Raw genomic sequence first — 18,277 nt, 5'->3', positions numbered from 1 at the left:
TGTCCCACTCTCTGGTCTAGGCATTCCTCCCAATACGAAAAGGAGGATGCAGGAGCTTCTGGGGCAACCTCCCATTCCCTGACAGAAATTGGGTCCTGTAGAGTGAGCACAGTATGACTCTCTCATGCGCTGCTTCAACTGCTGCCACCACCAGGAATGTCTCCCAGTGTTTTTTTAAGCAGAGGCTGGATCTGCTGGATACCTTTCAGGGATGCTGTAGCAGCAGATTTTCTGCACTGGCACGGGGTTGGACTAGATGTCCATGAGGTCCCTTCCAACTCTAGGATATGGGAGCTTGCTCCAGTGTCTCTGGCTGCCAATGGGCCCTCTGCTGGGCTCTGGGTCTCAGCAGGTTGCCCAACCATGACCTCCACTGATGCTACGCCTGGCTGCAACTTTGAATTGTCTGAACAGGTAGACTGATCAACCAAAAAATTCATCCAATTAACAGGCGGAAATTCACAGTAAGGGCACGGCTTCTTTTTATTCTGTAAAGCACATTATTTAGCACCTTGATGGTGCTCCGTCTGCTGTCCAGGCCCTAATTGTGGATGGGCAACTTCAAGGCCCCTGCCGCTCTCCCTCCTTATGGGTCTTTGACCTTAAAACAGACTCATGCTTGGCAGCCCATCAAAGAGAGGACTGTCCTCTGCCAGTTCTCCAAAACAGAGGACTGTAAAGTTCAGCACCTGGCCACTCTATATCAGAAGGGTGCTGGAGCCTTCCAGAATCACTTCAACCAGATGGCTGATGCAGCGAAAACATCGAAGCGTCTAAGGGCATCTTACGGACGAGTGAAGATGGATCACATTTACTCACCCACGCCCTCTATTCTTGGGAAATGCGCAAGACTTGTTTCAAAGGGCACAGCGGTTGGGGCATTGGTTTTCTATCTCACTCTAAAGACAAAGTTTCCCCCCCCCCCGTTTTCTCTCTCTCTGAATCGCTTGCTATTTTTAGCCCGTTTCCAAAAAAAACCCACCAATAAGAAAAAAAACAAAACTGGCCACTTTAATTTATACCAGATGGGAAGAAACTGCATTCCAATTCGTTTTCGGGCAGAGAACAGGACCAGACCTTAGATACCAAAACGGAGCGAGCGGTGCTGGAAAACGTGTCAGTTTCTGGTTCATGCCCAGGACTGACAATTGACACAAAGGAGTGAGGCGGCAGCAGCAGCGGTGGCGGCAGCAGGGCTGCCCTGAGACTGCCTATGCGACCATGTGGTTATAGCAACATTTCTGGAGGAAAACATCTAGGAAGAAAATGTATACTGAAGCACAAATTTCCCCAACCTGGCGTCTTCCACATGGGTGGAACTGCAACTCCCATAATTCCCAGCCAGCATGGCCATTGGCTGGGGATTATGGGAGTTGTAGTTCCCCCTATGGAAGACACCAGGTTAGGGATGGTTCCTGAAGCCGAACCTCCTTGGATTTACTAGGGAATAGCTGCGGCTACCATATACAGAGGACTAAACTCGGTATCATGGTGAAGGATGTGTGTCTCTTGTCTGGTGACATATAAAGCATAATGTGGGATGTGTGTCTTAGGGATAAAACTTGATGTAACACACACTCTTCGGGGAGGGGGAGCTGTGTAAATAGCAGCCGTGGCAAAACCTGAAAAATCTTTCGATGGCTTTAAAAGGGGGTTGGATAAATTCCTGGAGGAGAAGGCCATCAGTGGCTACTAGTCCTGATGGCTAGGTGCTACCTCCAGTATCAGAGGCAGCAAGGCTATGTACATCAGTTGCCGGGGGACATGGACGGGAGGATGCTGTTTGAACCGTGTCCTGCTTGTGGGTCAACAGCTGATTGGCCACTGTGTGAACAGACTGCTGGACAAGATGGACCCTTGGTCTGATCCAGCATGGATCTTCTTATGTTCTTAGGGTCATGGTGACAGGGAGAAGAAACGTAACACTTTTCTTTCCCTGTTGTGGTCCTGACAAAAATTGCCTCTCCAGAGCAGCCAGTATGAACTTCAAAGAAAGCTCTCATTGGTGCCAATGGAGTTCAGTTGAGTTGTGGACACCTGGTCACTCTACAAAAGAGGGCAGGGCTCCTGCAGCTTTAATTGTTGTGATGAAGAGGGAATTTCACCAGGTGCTGCATCCATACAAATAACTAAAATTTCCTTTTCAATACAACTGTTAAAGATACAGAAGGCCTATGCTCCTTTCCATATGGTCACCCTATACCCATGGGTGTCTGGTTGGTCATTGTAGGAACCAGTTCACTGCACCAGAGAGGTCTTTCATCTGGTCCAACATGGCTCTTGTGTTCTGATGTCCTTATACGCCTGTGCATATACAGCATGTATGATTGTAGGATCCAAATACACAGAAACAATCAATGCCCAGAGGTAGTGGGTGAAACCAGTGGGCATGATCCTAATACCCCGTCTGAGTGTTTGTTTACACACTTTTGGAAGGTCTGAATAGGGCCTTGCTAGTCCTAGCTTCCAGATGAGTATGCCTGCATGAACCTGAGTTTGCAAACATGTGCCCGTTGCATTCACACTTTACAACTTAGCTGTACGCCTAAAAAAAGGTAACATGTGAAAAGGCCCTAATGCACAAAATGGGATGTTTGGGCTCTATTACTCAACCCCATCTTTTCTAACGCATTTTGAGACCTCAGAAAAGTGAGTCCTGGTTTCAGTTCAGCATTGCGCGACTTATTTTAAAAGTGAAGCCAAAGTGAAGTAGAAGCCACATCACATTAAAACCAAAAACTGCTTTCCCCGTTCTCTGGGCCAGTCCCTGTTCTATCAAGCCACCAGACAAATTCCAGCCGAATGAGGTAGGCGGTTTTCCTACTGTATGCTTAGATGTGCTCTGATTGATCTGTGAGTTTATATGTGCACACCCAGTAGGCTCAAAATCTGTGAGTCATCCCCTTCAAGCCCTCAGTTGAGCCACAGAATGTTCATGGACATTGTAATAGCTGAGGGGGAAAGGTCAATTGAGGGATACTGAAAATCAATGCAGCTTCTGTAAAGGAAGTGGAAAGATGGTTTGTCTGGGGGAAAATCTTCACAGAGGGCCCTAAGGACAAGCAGACCTTTGTGCTGACTAAGGCAAAGGGGAGATGAGGAGGCACGAGGGCTGAGAGAAGCAGGATGCTAAAAGAACTGGGGGGAGGCTGGGGAAGGAGACTGGAAAATAGGGTAGGGTGACCATATGGAAAGGAGGACCGGGCTCCTGTACCTTTAACAGAAAAGGGAATCTTAGCAGGTGTCATTTGTATGCATGCAGCGACTGGTGAAATTCCCTCTTCATCACAACAGTTAAAGCTGCAGGAGCCCTGCCCTCTTTTGTAGAGTGACCAGGTCCAAAAGAGGGCAGGGTTCCTGCAGCTTCAACTGTTGTGATGAAGAGGGAATTTTACCAGGTGCTGCATGCATACAAATAACACCTGGTGAAATTCCCTCTTCATCACAACTGCTAAAGACACAGGAGCCCTGTCTTCCTTTCCATATGGTCACTCTAAAATAGGGGGGAGAACCTCATGGCGAACAAGAGAAGGTCCGAGTTCCGTTGGTGGGGGAAAGGGCTACCTTTTATACATTCAAAACCTGCCAGGTCTTTGGCTGCCAGTCTCTAGTTTATTTTTATTTATTTATAAAAGCGTGCTTACCTGAATACTGGTGTGTTTGCTGTATGTTGACCTGGTTCCTTCTTTGGTCTTTGTAATCTGGTGGTGGCCTCGTGAGGTGTCTATTCAATTGATCTTGAGGAGTCATTTTCTCCTATAGCATCACAACACAAAGAGGAACAACTTACGTTTATTCATCATCAGACTGAGCTTATTGTTTCAGTTGGTCTAAGCAAGAGCGATTTGAACAATCCCATGAGATATAAGGCAGCTTTCCCCAACCCCGTGCCCTCCAGGCGTGCTGGACTGCAATTCCCATCATCCTCAACCTATGTAGCAATAGGCTGCACTGGCTGGGGGATGATGGATGTTGCAGCTCAATGCATCTGGAGAGAACCAGGTTGGGGAAAGCTGATGAAAGGGTAGGTTCAATGCCACAACAATGGAGGATGTCCCAGAGGTATTTCTGGGTGTTTCTAAAGTTGGGTGAACCTATGGAAAGGAGGACAGGGCTCCTGTATCTTTAACACTTGTACAGAAAAGGGAATTTCAGCAGGTGTCATTTGTATGCATGCAGCCCCTGGTGAAATTCTCTCTTCATCACAACCACTAAAGCTGCAGGAGCCCTGCCCTCTTGACCAGATACAAAAGAAGTCCCCCGGAGTTTGGGGAAGAGACCACAGCTTGGCTTGCAGATGCAAATAGAGTCGGACACGCCATCTGTGGATATCTCAGCACTGGACATACTTACTTTAACATACACACGTGCGCACACACATACACAATTTCTCTCTCTCCCTCTCTCTCCCCCCACACACATACGTAGACTGCAATTGTGTCCCAAGTGCTTAGTAATACTTACAACACCCTTGTAAGTCAGGCCAGTGTTAGTATCTCCATATTGAAGACAGGGGACAAAGAGAGTGTAGTCTGCATAAAACCATCTGGCTGAGGAGAGATCTGAACCCGGAACGTTGGTCTCTTAGCCAATAAAATCTGTGTTCACTATTAATATAGTTGACAAGGCTTCTCTCCGCCAGAACCAAAGGACAGAACTACACACACACACACACACACACACACACACACCCCAAGGTCAGCAATGTGAATTGGCTAAAAAAACATTTTTCTGAGCGTCGAAACTCTCCTTCTGTTTCCCTCCCGGCGAACTGTCAAAATTCATTCAGCTCTCCCTAAAGGAGGATGGGGTTTTCTACCCAGATCTGCAGCACTAAGCCAACGAAGCTTCCACTGAGCCAAGAGAGGGTTGCCTGAAGGCCTGCAGAGAGGCTGCACATGGGAGGTCCTTGTGCACAGTCAGCATCAGGTGGCTCAGAAAGGAAATGGCTTGCGCCGCCTTCGTCCTGACAGCCCGGCTACCCAGCAACCCGGTTCGCTTGTGGCTGGAAGTACAGCGCCTTCCACCTTCCATCGTCGGTAGTCATGTGAGGAGCTGTTAACTGGCATCATGGAATTATAGCAAAGGCCACCGCTAGGTGGGAAAACTGAACTGGCTCTGCATGGAGGAGACCCCTGGGTCAATGCGCCACGTTTCCAGTTTCTCCAGGATCTCGGGCAGCTTGAGGCACTAGAAAGGCACTGTCAGCCAGAGCAGACAATGCCAGGCACAGTGGTGCACTTAGCTAATTTTAGGCTCTGGACTTAATGGTCTTATGGGTCCCTCCTCCCTTTGATGGTAATGTGTGCAACTTCACTGAGTTCAAACTATGGTCCTCCAGCCCTGATGTCTTTGGGTCCCTCCTGGTCATTTGGGAGAGGAAGGCCCCACACATCTGCTCCAAACTCTTGCCATAATGGCACTGCTGGCTAGAACCTACTGGCTGACTCTGCCCTCCCTAACCCTGCAGACACCACCCGCTGTGGACAACATAAGAGCATAAGAACATATGAAGAGCCATGCTGGATCAGACAAAAGGTCCATCCACTCCAGCACTCTGTTCACACAGCAGCCAACCAGGCATTGGCCAGGGATGAACAAGCAGGATACGGTGCAACAGCACCCTCCCACCCAGGTTCCCTAGCAACTGGTGCACACAGGCTTACAGCCTCGAATACCGGAGATAGCACACAACCATCAGAGCTAGTAGCCATTGATAGCCTTTGCCTCCAGGAATTTATCCAACCCCCTTTTAAAGACATCCAAATTGGTGGCAATCACTACATCTTGTGGTTGTGAGTTCCATAATTTAACTATGTACTGTGTGAAGAAGTACTTCCTTTTATTTGTCCTGGATCTCCCACCAATCAGTTTCATGGGATGACCCCGGACTCTAGTATTTTGAGAGAGGGGGAAAAATGTCTCCCTGTCCACATTCTCCATACCATGCCTAATTTTGGACACCTCTATCATGTCTCCCTTTAGTCTCCTTTTTTCCAAGCTAAACAATCCCAGTTGATGTAACCTTCCCTCGTAGGAGAGATGCTCCAGCCCCTTAATCATTTCAGTTGCCCTTTTCTGCACTTTTTCCTGCTCTATAATATCCTTTTTTAGGTGTGGTGACCAGAACTGTACACAGTATTCTAAGTGTGGTTGCACAATTGATTTGTATAAGGTCAGTATGATACTGGCCGTTTTATTCTCAATTCCTTTTCTTATAATGCCTAACATGGAGTTTGCCTTCTTTACAGCGGCTGCACACTGGGTGGACATTTTCATCGAGCTGTCCACCACCCCTCCCCCATTGCATTTAGACTTTTAAAAATCCTTTCTGTTGGTGCTAAACTGTGGTTTAGGGGTGCTTCCCCTCCCCCTCCCCTCCCCCTCCAGTGTGGTTGTGAGGAGAATGGAAGTTTTTCCTTCAGCTTTAGATTAAACGCTGTTTAATGTTATGTCTGAACCCTAAACTGCGGTTAATCTTAACTATGATTTGCTGAAACAAACCAGCTTCCTAACCCATAATTAAGATGAACCGCAGTTTGTCCAGGTTTGGATGTCATGGCGAAGTGCAGTTAACCCAACACAGAAGCGGAAGCTTGAGAACTTGTCATAGCTACACCGGACAAGGATGTGGGGCGAAGCTGGGGAGAGCACCTGTGTTTTAGGCTCTCTGCAGCTCATCAGCATGATGCTAAAGTTTAGCTTTATACACAATCGAGGCCTACTTGCCTGTCTAGCCCAGAATGCCTATTCTGACTGGCAAGGTCTTTATGGCAGGGGTCCCCAATGCAGCATCCGTGGGTGTCAGAGTGACCACAGGACCTCCAATGGTGCCCACGAACCTCTACGCTCTGTGCCCCATTAAAAGGGGGGGGGGGAAAAAGCTCTTAATAGAAACCTTAAAAAATGTTAGGGCACCAGGTACTCCTTCCTGTTTCTTAGGGAAGCAGAAAAGCAAAGCGTTGCTTCCTGCCCCCCCACAATCCTCTTCCACCCAAACAGACCTTTCCACTTTGCTCTCTCTCTCTCTCCACTCCCTGTCTCTAGTCTCGCCATTTCTCTCCCCAACTCTTTCCCTCACAGTTTCTCTCCCCGTCTTTCTCTCCCTTTCTAGCCTCTAGCCTTGCTCCTTCTCTTGCCCTCTCCACCTTTGCTGTTTCCCTTCTCTCCCAGGGGCTGTCTTCACAATGCCGGGTGGGCACCGCCTCCCTTCTCAACCACCCAGAGAGCTTCGGCTATGGGGTGATATATAAATTTAATAAATAAATAAATAATAAATAAACCCCACCCTTCCCTTCTCCCAGGTAATCCTGATGCCAAGGAAGGAGCGCAGGATTTCTGGGTGACCATCCGGGTCCCAACCTCTTCCTAGAATCATAGAATCATAGAATAGTAGAGTTGGAAGGGGCCTATAAGGCCATCGAGTCCAACCCCCTGCTCAATGGAAGGCGACCAATCGCCGGTTGTCTCCCGCCAGGCCTCGCCCCCGGGTTGGCCCTGGATTGGCCGCGGAGTGATGTTACACGGCAGAAGCCCCGTGTTGACGTTGCTCCCTTTGAAAAAGTCGAGGTAAATCCCCGACTTTTTCAAAACACATCCTCTCAGGGAATGCGATCCTGCGCCTGCATCTTGCTCCTCCTCTTCCCTCTACTCATTTGCCTTGCTATTTCCCTCTCTCTCTCAGCCTCTAGCCTCACTATTTTTCTCCCCGATCCTCTTTAGCTCACATTTGTCTAGCTAGCCCACCACGGCAGCCATTACGTGCCTATAGCGACGTCCTCTGTGGGAGCCATTTTGTAGTGGTGCCCACAGCAGTTTCTCAAATTCCCAATTGTGCCCATGGACCAAAAATGGTCAGGGACTCCTACTCTAAGGATTTCCCCAGCACCTACTATGAAGGAAATTGCAGTCCAACAACATCTAGAGGGCCACAACTTGTGCACCCCTGTTTTATGGGCATGGCCACAAAATGGCTACCATGGAGGGTGTCCTTTCACAAAATGGCTGCTGTGGAGAGCATGACCTGTCGCAGAACACGCATTTCATAGAAAGGCAAACTAGTGGGGCTAAAAGACAAGTAACTGGCCCAAGAACTTAAAAACATGGCAGAGGTGGGGCCTGAATCCCTAAACAGAAACCCATTCCTTGGGGGCCAGAGTTCATTCCTTCATTCTCTCTCTCTCTCTCTCTCTCTCTCTCTCTCTCTCTCTCTCTCTCTCTCTCTCTCTCTCTGCATCACCCCACAAAAACACTCTTTCTCTCATAGCTCACTCCTCCAAGCAGACAGGTCCCACTCACCCCAATCACTCATTTCTCTTTCTTTCACAACAACCAAGCCTGTAGCCTGGAGTGGGCTAGGGGGCCTGCCCCCCCACTAAAATATTGCACTATGAAAGTGGTATATAAAAGCCAGGAGCCACACTACTGCTTTATAGCGATATTGAAGTGCACTGACAATTGTTGGGGCCCATTGACACATACCATACATTGCTTTTATATTGCTTTATCTTGCTTGGTGTGGCTCCTGCCTTTTATATACCACTTTCATAGTGCAATATCCTGCTTGGTGTAGATTAGCCCCAAGTCAACAGAACCCACATCGCCACCAGTTCTTCAGGAAGTGCTCAAAATTGATACGGGAAGATTAAATGGGAGGCATTTTCCTAGTATCAGCGTTTGAATACTATGACAGCGATTTACAGATAAAATAAAATAGGGCATTGGAAAATTTACTGCTTCTGTTAGCATTTGCTGCTGTTGCTGCTGCTGTATAAGGAGTTGTTGTTTCAGTTGCTGATTCAGCAATGCTTGCTGGGGTGAGTTCATGTAGCCGCTTCCAGAGTTTGAATTCGTGCAAGTGCCGGAACCGGGACTAGGGCCTGCACTCTGGCCCATGACGGAGTGTTGATCCTGCAAAAGACAAAAAGAAGAAGAGGGTGGGAAACAGTGTGCAAAGGCACACACACACACACACACACACACACACACACACGGAAAACCAACGACCCCATCTCAACCTTCTGAAGGTTGCTTAAAATCTGGGCCTTCTCCCTCGAGCTGTGGGATGTCTGCGAGAGAAAATTGGCAGGGGAAATCAACAGAAGCATGTTCCTGGAAAATTACAGGGCTACCCCTGTGGTTGTGGAGAAAAACCTTGGCTTTCTAAGAGAAGCTCAGGGAAGCTCAAAAGACGAAACTCGGTGGCCATGGGAACCATGTGGGAAGCTGTCATAACAATTCATAAGAACATGAGACGAGCCATGCTGGATAAGATCAAGGATCCATCCAGTCCACCACTCTGTTCATACAGTGGTCAATCAGCTGTTGACCAAGAACCCACATACAGGATATGATGCAACAGCAACCTCCTGCCCATGTTCCCCAGCAAGTGGTGTATGTAGGCTTACTGCCTCTGTTACTGGAGGTTGCACGTAGCCATCAGGACTAGTAGCCATTGATAGCCTTCTCCTCCAAGAATTTATCCAACCCCCTTTTTAAGCCATCCAAATTGGTGGTCATCGCTACATCTTGTGGTAGTGAATTCCGTACTTTGAACTATGCTCTGTGTGAAGAAGTACTTCCTTTTATCTGTCCTGAATGTCTCACCAATCAGCTTCCTAGAACCCCAGGTTCTAGTATTTTGAGAGAGGGAGAAAAATGCCTCCCTATCTGCATTCTCCACACCATGCAGAATTTTGTACACCTCTATCAGGTCTCCCCTTAGCCTCATTTTTCCCCGAGCTAAACAATCCCAGCTAAACAATAGGGGAGATGCTCCAGCCCCTTGATCATTTTAATTGCCCTTTTCTGCACAGACAATTCGTAGAAATCAGAATGATTCTACAACCGCTGCATTGACGGATACCAACACTGCAGTGAGCATGGTCTGTCCTGCGTCTTTTGAAATGTATTACTTATGTCCAAGTCAGTTCCTGACATTCCAACACACTCTCCAACATTCTCTCACCCTTCTGTGTGACCAACACAACTCAGCACGGGGCTATGCAGGTAACGATTTTAATGGCCAAAGCCCCCAAGATTAAGGCGATGCGTTCCCTCCCATCCAAGTGGTGTCTGCCCATGAGTCTACACTGTGACGTTCTCCCATACAAATAGTTGCTGATCACTCGTGTTATTCTGTTATAGGCGGATATGGAAACCTCTTGCATTGAAAAATGGGTGATAAGTCTTGGTGATCAATCAGACTCATTCCAGAAGTAGAAACGTAAGCGTTGGTTCCCTGCCGGTGGCTCCGATTTCAGTAGGACTGTAAATCCATTCCAGGTTTTAGACAGGACCATCCAGAATTCTAAAGCAGCTATCCAAAATGTGCTGAACCCTACCCCATCCCCATGGGTTTATATATTTTATTTATGACATTTCTGTACTGCCCTGTCGCCGAAACTCTCTAGGTGATTTGCAAAAATTGAAACATCAAGCTACAACATAAAACAATATAAAAGCTTAAAACTACAATATAAAAATGCAACTGGAATAAAACTACAATATAAAAGTACAACCACCTTGGATAGCTCCTTTGGAATTCTGGCTGGTTGTGACTGGAACAGTCCCACCGAAACCGGAGCCACCAGCCTCAACTGGACCCTGCGGCAATGAAGGAAAATCCATTCCTGGCACCTGGTGGCTTAACTCCCACTGCCAGGGATCTGAAAGTAGCATTGGCCTCTGTTCATCATGGCTCTATGCCCAGAGACGCAATGCATCCCCAAGAGTCCTTGCAATGGACAAGCTCTCCTTCACACACATCCAATCCATCATAACAACAGGCCATTTAGTTATCAGAGAGAGAGAGAGAGAGAGAGAGAGAGAGAGAGATGCACAATAGTGTAAAGTCCATGTTGCCATGGACACTAGTAATCCTGCTTTTTTTTTGCCCCTCAGTCCCACCACAGAGGGGCTCATAAATAAAGCACATGTGGCTCACGCAGAGTGAATCCCCCCTCCGAAATTTGCATGTGGTGCAGCCCTGCCCCTCCCTTGTGTATCCCTGATTGGCCGCCTCTGTTCCCTTCATCCTCCTGCTTGTGGCGACAGCCAGACCGCGACACTGGGTTGGAGCCCGCCTTCGCGCCGCACTGATTGGCCAAGCAGGGATGTCCGTCATCACACTGGCGGAGGGGCCTCCCTGTTTGGCATGGAGGAAATCAATTGCTATTAAAACTCGAGCTTTGAACTTTTACGGAGTTTCAAATTTTTCTGCACGTCTACATTGCACAAGCTTCAGTTTAAAACAAAAATAAGCAAAATTGGTCTGGTAGAGCTCTAGTAATAATCCTTACACTACTGTATTCATATATGTATTATTCCTAACTTCTGTCTCTGTCACTGCAGGGGAGGCCAATAAATGGCTTCCAAGCCCCATGGCCATTTTTGCATTCCCTGTTGTGTCCCTTTGCTGTTGCCGCTGCCAATTTTGCCACCGTGGCAAACAAATTCAGCGTGGAAGCAAATTCAGTAGTGGCGCAGCTGGAATGCAGTCTCCGGTTGGTTGTGGGTGGGGGGCAAAGCACCCCCCACTATTGCTCAACCTTCTTTCTTGTGACCAAGGAAAAGAATTGCACTGGCTGCCTGTTAGTTACCAAGCCACGTACAAGGTTATGTTATTATCCTATAAAGCCCTAAACTTGGGACCAGGATACCTAGCAGACCGCCTTCCCTTGTACACACCCAGACAACATTTATGATCTTCAGAGGAGGTTTGGCTTGACGTTCTGAAATGAACGGAATGTCGCCATGAAGAACCTCGATGGTGGGCCTTCTCTGTAGTGGCCCCCTTCATCTGGGAAACCTCCATCGTGCCGTTCGGGAGGTGGAAAATATAAAAAATCCTTTAAAATGCCTCCTGAAAACATATCTTTTCACACATTTTACAGCCCCTTTCCTTGGGCTGTAACTTATTTTGGTTTTATATGGTGTTTTTTAACCTTTAAAACTTTATATTATGTGCTGATTGCTGTATTTTATGGTTTTAATTGTGAACTGACCAGAGCGCCTTGGCTATAAAATAAATAAATAATAAAACTAAGGAGGATATGCATTTAACCAGGTAATGAGCTGTAGTCAAGGGAATCTTTAGTTCTCAATGGCTCCCATCCCTAACTAGTAATTTTCCGGAGCAGGGGGCTCCTTTAGCTGCCATCCAATGGTGTCCCCGAATTCAACCATTCCAGCCATTCATTATTTCTTTTATGTATTGCTAAGCTTATTTCTTACCCAACTTTTCTAATTAAAGAATAATCACAGCAGCTTAGACGAATTTAAAATAAACCCTCAATACAATGTAATATAAGAACAACTAAAACAGAACGATGCAGCCAAGTACTTGAAACACTTCCATAAGAGGAACTGAAGGCCTGTAAATAAAACCATCTTCAATGCTTGTCTGAATGCCAGTAAAGAACTCTCCTGTAGGACATCCCAGTTCTCATTGCCATAACAAATAAAGCCCTTCTCGCTTCTATTTACCCACTGCAGTTTCAACAGCATAGGATCATGGATCAGGGCCTCCAACATCAATCTTAGTATTCGGAGTGGTTCGTATGGGAGGAAACGGCTTTTAAGGCAACCTGGGGGCTGTCTATACACCCTGTATCCCCCGTGGTGCTTGTGCGGTGGCGCTGCATTGTTTATACGACACAGCCACCAACTCGTAGCCACTATGGGTTTTCCCCCACCCTGAAACTATGCACTTCAAAGGTTGCTGACTTATCTTGGCTTTTTCCTTTTCTCCAAGGTCACCACCTTCTTTGCTTGGTGGTGACCTCACCATGTAGAGGCCGGGGTTGTTCATGGGGGTGGAGCGTGGGAAGGCTGGGCAGAGGGCGAGCTCCACTCCCTCCTGCAATCAAGATTTACCATTGCCGCCCCGCAGCTGCAACGCTGTGGATTTTTGATGAAACGAGCAGCTAAAGCATCGTCGTGAAGACACCCCCCCGGTCCTAGACTGTTCAGGACTTGAATGGTCAACACCAGCTCTGTGGAAGTTAGTACTGAGCCCAAAAATAAACTGGTTGCTAATGTAGACATCTAAATATAGGAACAGTATGATCTAACACGCTACTCCCAGATAACAATAAATCCGGTCAAAGATAGGGATGGATACAGCCAGTGGAGAGGCTGGTGGCTCCAAGGTGGTGGGCCAGTGAATCCGCGCCACACCTTGGATAGCTCCTTTAGAGTTCTGACTGGTTCTGGCTGAAACCCGGAGCGGATTCATCATCCCACTGCCAATGGAGCCATCGGCTTCCACTGGACACAGCCATTAATCGTCAAGCAAGACTCAAAGCCCTTCGCGTGGTTGAACGAATATGTCCTTGTCGCTTGCTTTCACATTTCACTTTTTAAAAATCTCAAGTTATTCCCGTCCCATTTATGATGAAATCTCTACGTTCTTATTAAACTTCCGAATCATACTGAATGCTCATCCATCCCTACTCCGGATATTTTCGGTCCCGATCTTCGCAGATAGGTGTGCTCTGATGGGACTTCTCAGGTACCCCGGATGGTCTGACTGTAAGTTTGGGAGGAGAAGTCGCCAGAATGACGGACCTGGCTTATTATCCTCTGCTAATCAGAGGAGCTGCAATGACTCCAGGGACCCACTAGCAAGCGCAGTAACAATGCCTCTGCTTTGTAATCAAGAGCCCCGGGAGAGTCACTCCTTTCCTTGGGCTGTAGATCAGCTCCTGCAATCTCGTAGCAACAGAAGACGAAACGGCTCCTCATTACCAGTTTCGTCCAACAATCAAGTCTTTAACAGGAACAAAGGTTGACAGTGATTAATCATTCAGCAGTGCCTTGTTTGTTTCTGCACGTGCTCAGGGCAGCCTCCTGCCAGGGTAGTCTGGCATATTTCCTGTCTGGGCGACCATGTGCCCACATCTCATCAGACAGGGCTGCCTTTTTAAAGATGTCCACAATGCCCAAGAAGTTCGCAGATGCTCACTTTCTATGGGCAAACGTCTTGACACTTTTTCTGGGCCAGTGTGACTAAAACGAAGGATCTGCACAGTCTGTTAAAACATCCGCTTCAAAGAGCAGGCTCACAACTGGGCACTGCCTGTATTTAGCAAAAGCAAATGGAAGGGGGGGGAGGTGATCTGGGTTGGGTCTATTTCGCATTGGGGTGGGAGGGTTTAACCCTTGCAACTGCCCCATTTCCCCTACTTATAATCCCCCTCAAATTGCTGCCCTGAAGGGCTTCAAACAGCACCATCAGGGACACAGACAATTTCATCCTGAAGCAATCAAACGAACATCCACCCCGAATCCATCATGCCCAGCATTTCTGATGCTAGGTAATGGTAGATGGGAAAGGGGAGACAGAGATGGGACTCCCCTTTTTGGTTTTCATTGCTGCTACCGCTGCCACTGTTTCTAGGTGAGGGAGGAAGGGATGAGTGGCACCGGTGGGTGGTGGGAAGGTGCATAGCCTCAGATCTTGAGCATTCAGGAGAGGATGTTCAAGACTTGGAGAGTTCACATCCGGCTTGGAGTGTCTCTACATTAAAGGGAAATCATGTTGCTTACCCGGGGCTTTTGCTTCCTGCTTCTTTGGAGCAATTGTTATGGGCTCCATTAGATGGGCGGACAGGGGTGACCACATGGTTTGAACTGAATACTTCCCCTTTGTTCAGTTCAATTGAGACAGCACCATCTAGTGGCTGAAGATCACGCTTTTCCAGCATATTACCACATTAAAAATGGTTCTTTTCATAGCGGGATTTCCAGGGGATGCTGTGGGAGATGTCCTGGCTGATGACGATCTCGTGTAATGGACCTGCAAACTTCCGTGAATGGCCAATCACAAGTGTGCAATAAACCACTTGTTTAGAGGAGCACTTTGACTTGGGTCTCCCAAGCTCCCAATTCATCCGAGCCAGGCTCAGACGAACATTTCTGCACTCCATAATTGGAGCCCAATAATGAAAAGTAGCAAAGCTGGAATAGGGCAGTGAAAAACGAGACTGGGAGAGGCAAGAGAGGTCAGGCTGAGCTCCTCTAGGAAGTGATCAAGGTGAACTGGCTGGCATGATCCACTCAACAGGAAGCCGGCATCCAACACTAAACTAGGATTGAAAGAATGGTCATAACATTATCCAGATTCAAGGGAGGATAGTTTTCAGGGAACAGTCAGCGAGTGCCAATGGCTTCCAGAGGGCCAGATTGAGCCCTTGCGTCTCCCACCAGCCCTGCAACATATTGTGAGTCCACCGCCTCTCTGAGCAGCAGAGATTCTTACAGGGCAGGAGCCTTCTGCCTGGAGCCTTCCATCCTAACACCGCTCCATTAAGCCTAGAAGAGTGTGTTGGCAATTTTAGTGAGCAGTGGCAGGAGACTGCAAAGGTCTCAGTGGGAAAGGTGTCCATTTTTCAGCTCCAATGAGGGCCTCCAGCTTACAGGGCCTGAGGCCAGAGGGTTCCCAGCCACCCAGTCCCAGATCACTATTTGCCTTGGGGCTCATGTTCAGGTTCTCCACAGCCCAGACACCACCAAGCCTGTCCCACCAGGTATCTTAGCAACACCCCCAAAATCAGATTCCTGGTTACCAGCTCCGAGCTGGTCCCATACTTTTGAATCTTTCTTTCTTTCCTTCTTTCAAGGATGTCTGTTGTTGTTGCTGCTGCAAGAGTTCCACATTTGTACATCTTCATCCACCCACACCTCTGACTCGGCACGGAGGAACTCCTTAAAGGCAGAAGTAGCCTCTTTTCCTGCACTTAACAGTGAATCATTTCATAGTATTTACGTGGTGTTATGTAGGAGGTGCGAGAAAAGACATCATAATATAGCAGCTAGGGGTGGGGGGCATTGTAACATCAAAGGATGGGCACTCTATCACCACCACCATCCCAATCATTGAAGGAAAGCAAAAGAATACAATGACTAGGAACTATATCTAGATCAATGCTGGTAAAAAAAATGATGAGATTTTTGGATACCAGCCATTGGGCAAAAAAATGAGCCTGCTCACCAAACAAAACATAGTTGCAAAGAAAGGCGTTCATGCTGTAACTCTTATTTTGTAGGTGATTTTAAAAAAATTGTTTAAAACATTTATACTAAGAAGTGGGCAGCACAGAATTCAGTGGAGTTTACTCTCAGGCAACTCTGCATAAGACTGCAGTCATGCCAGCCCTAATAAACTGGGTACTGTGCCATGTATCGCTCCTCTTTGGTGTATGTGTGTGTGGGTATAAACCAGCTATCCCCAACTGGGTGTCCTCCAGATGAGTTGGACTGCAAGTTCCATAATTCCCACCCAGCATGTTCATAAAGAGCACCTGTGCTTCAAAATTTACTGCTATACCACTGATAATATTTATTCATCTCACTGTAAAGTGGCTTCTTTTGCATCGCTAAAAAAGAAGAAATGCATCCCCTGCAAAAAAAAAGGACCAAAAAAGGGCAGATTTGCATAAAATGCACATATACTAATATACATCTATAGATACAGCGCCTAGTTAAACTGTAGAATTTGCTACTGCAAGATGTAGTAATGGCCACCAATTTAGGTGGGTTGGATGAATTCCTGGATGAATTCCTGGAGGAGAAGGCTAACAAGGGCTACTAGATCTGATGACTACGTGCTACTTCCAGTGTGCCAGTTGCTGGGGAACATGGGTGGGAGGGTGTTGCTGCACTCCAGTCATAGAATAATAGAATAGTAGAGTTGGAAGGTGCCTATAAGGCCATCAAGTCCAACCTCCTGCTCAATGCAGGAATCCACCCTAAAGCATCCCTGACAGATGGTTGTCCAGCTGCCTCTTGAATGCCTTTAGTGTGGGAGAGCCCACAACCTCTCTAGGTAACTGGTTTCATTGTCATACTGCTCTAACAGTCAGGAAGTTTTTCCTGATGTCCAGTCCTGCTTGTGGGTTTCCTGTCAACAGCTGGTTGGGCACTGTATGAACAGAAGGGTTGACTAGGTGGACGCTTGGTCTGATCCAGCATGTCTCTTCTTCTGTTCTTATGATACAAATCTGGAAATGCATACTGTACAATGCACCTCGCCGTAGTGAAGGGAACTGTGACCAGGTGACCACCTGTGTGCCTGCTCACCCTGCTGTCCCAGGCACTAAGTGTGGAAGTACAACTTCAAGGCTCATGCTGCTCTGCCCTACTTAGGGTTAAATTTAAACCCGACTTAAGCCTGGACAGCCCTTCAAAGAGAGAGAACACCATCAAAGAGAGGGCTGTCCTCTGTAAAATAGGACACATGGCCACCCTATTCCATTGACAAGGCATTTACAGCACCTCATTCTGTAAAAAGAAGAGGGGACCTTCACTGAAGCAAAAGGCATCAAGTTAAAAACATTATTCTCATACTGTTATGTAGTCGTTACTCATATAGCCTTTGCTCACACTGTTTTTGAGTGTGGGGGCAGACGGGGAGGGGGGGGTTGACATAGGTTAGCAAGAAGGCGGCCTGGAGAGATTGAAAACATTCTGATACCATCATGTTCTTAAGAGATTAGGGCAATCTTTTATATGGTACTGATGAACTGCGCCAGAGAAGAAAAGATTATTAGAGCCAAGAGTAATTGTGTGTGTGTGTCCATGCGTCAACTGTTTCACTGTTGTCTCTTTGTCATCGTTGTTATGCACAATATTTTCCAGGGAAGAAAAAGAAAAGTAGCTTAAATAAATGGTAGGGTGGGTTTTTAGTTGTTGTTATTGTGTGTGTGTGTGTGTGGGGGGGAATGTATCTTTTCCACCTTAACAGTAAACAAAAGATATTTGAGGCTTGTTTTAATACATGCCTGACTGGTGATTGTCTTCTTTGGACCAGTTTGGAAATAAAACTGTCCCCTTTCCCCCCTCTCGTCTTTCATTCGCTCAAACCACAGGTATGCATGTCAGCATTTCATTACAGCATTTCGCATTCCTCTCGTGCTCAAGGTCTGACAATGAGATCATATCTGCATTTCGTCTTGCTGCGGCCATCCTCAGTTTATTCTGCTTTCCCAACTGTGGAGCAATCCAAACTGGGGGAGGAGGGGAGACGGAGACGAGGTGTATGCATGTGCGGGGACAACAAAAACTCGGAGAAAAGTTCTCCAGAACCACTTAACAGTTAGGCACCACAAAATTCTGGAGCAGATTATAAAGAAGTCAATCTGTAAACACCTTGAAATCAATGCAGTGATTACTAGAAGCCAACATGGATTTGTCAGGAACAAATCCTGTCAGACTAATTTGATCTCATTTTTTGATAGGATAACCTCCCTTGTGGACTGTGGGAATGCTGTGGACG

At 47.2% G+C, this 18,277-nt stretch overlaps 1 protein-coding gene across 1 annotated transcript in view; it reads right to left on the bottom strand.

Annotated features, from left to right (window-relative positions):
* The window catches only part of MAML2 (mastermind like transcriptional coactivator 2), a 181,751-nt gene that overhangs the window by 1,264 nt on the left and 162,210 nt on the right, over positions 1-18,277 (bottom strand). The window contains exons 4-5 of the mRNA XM_063127739.1: positions 8,734-8,910; positions 3,645-3,756 (exon numbers count right to left, since the gene is read on the bottom strand). Of these exons, the coding sequence (XP_062983809.1) occupies positions 3,645-3,756; positions 8,734-8,910 (289 nt within the window). The remainder of the gene's footprint in view (positions 1-3,644; positions 3,757-8,733; positions 8,911-18,277) is intronic.

Source organism: Elgaria multicarinata, chromosome 5 (assembly GCF_023053635.1).
Source record: "Elgaria multicarinata webbii isolate HBS135686 ecotype San Diego chromosome 5, rElgMul1.1.pri, whole genome shotgun sequence".
NCBI classification, from domain to species: Eukaryota; Metazoa; Chordata; class Lepidosauria; order Squamata; family Anguidae; genus Elgaria; species Elgaria multicarinata.
The sequence above is the reverse complement of the archived record's forward strand: the minus strand, read 5'-3'. Positions and strand labels throughout refer to the sequence as shown.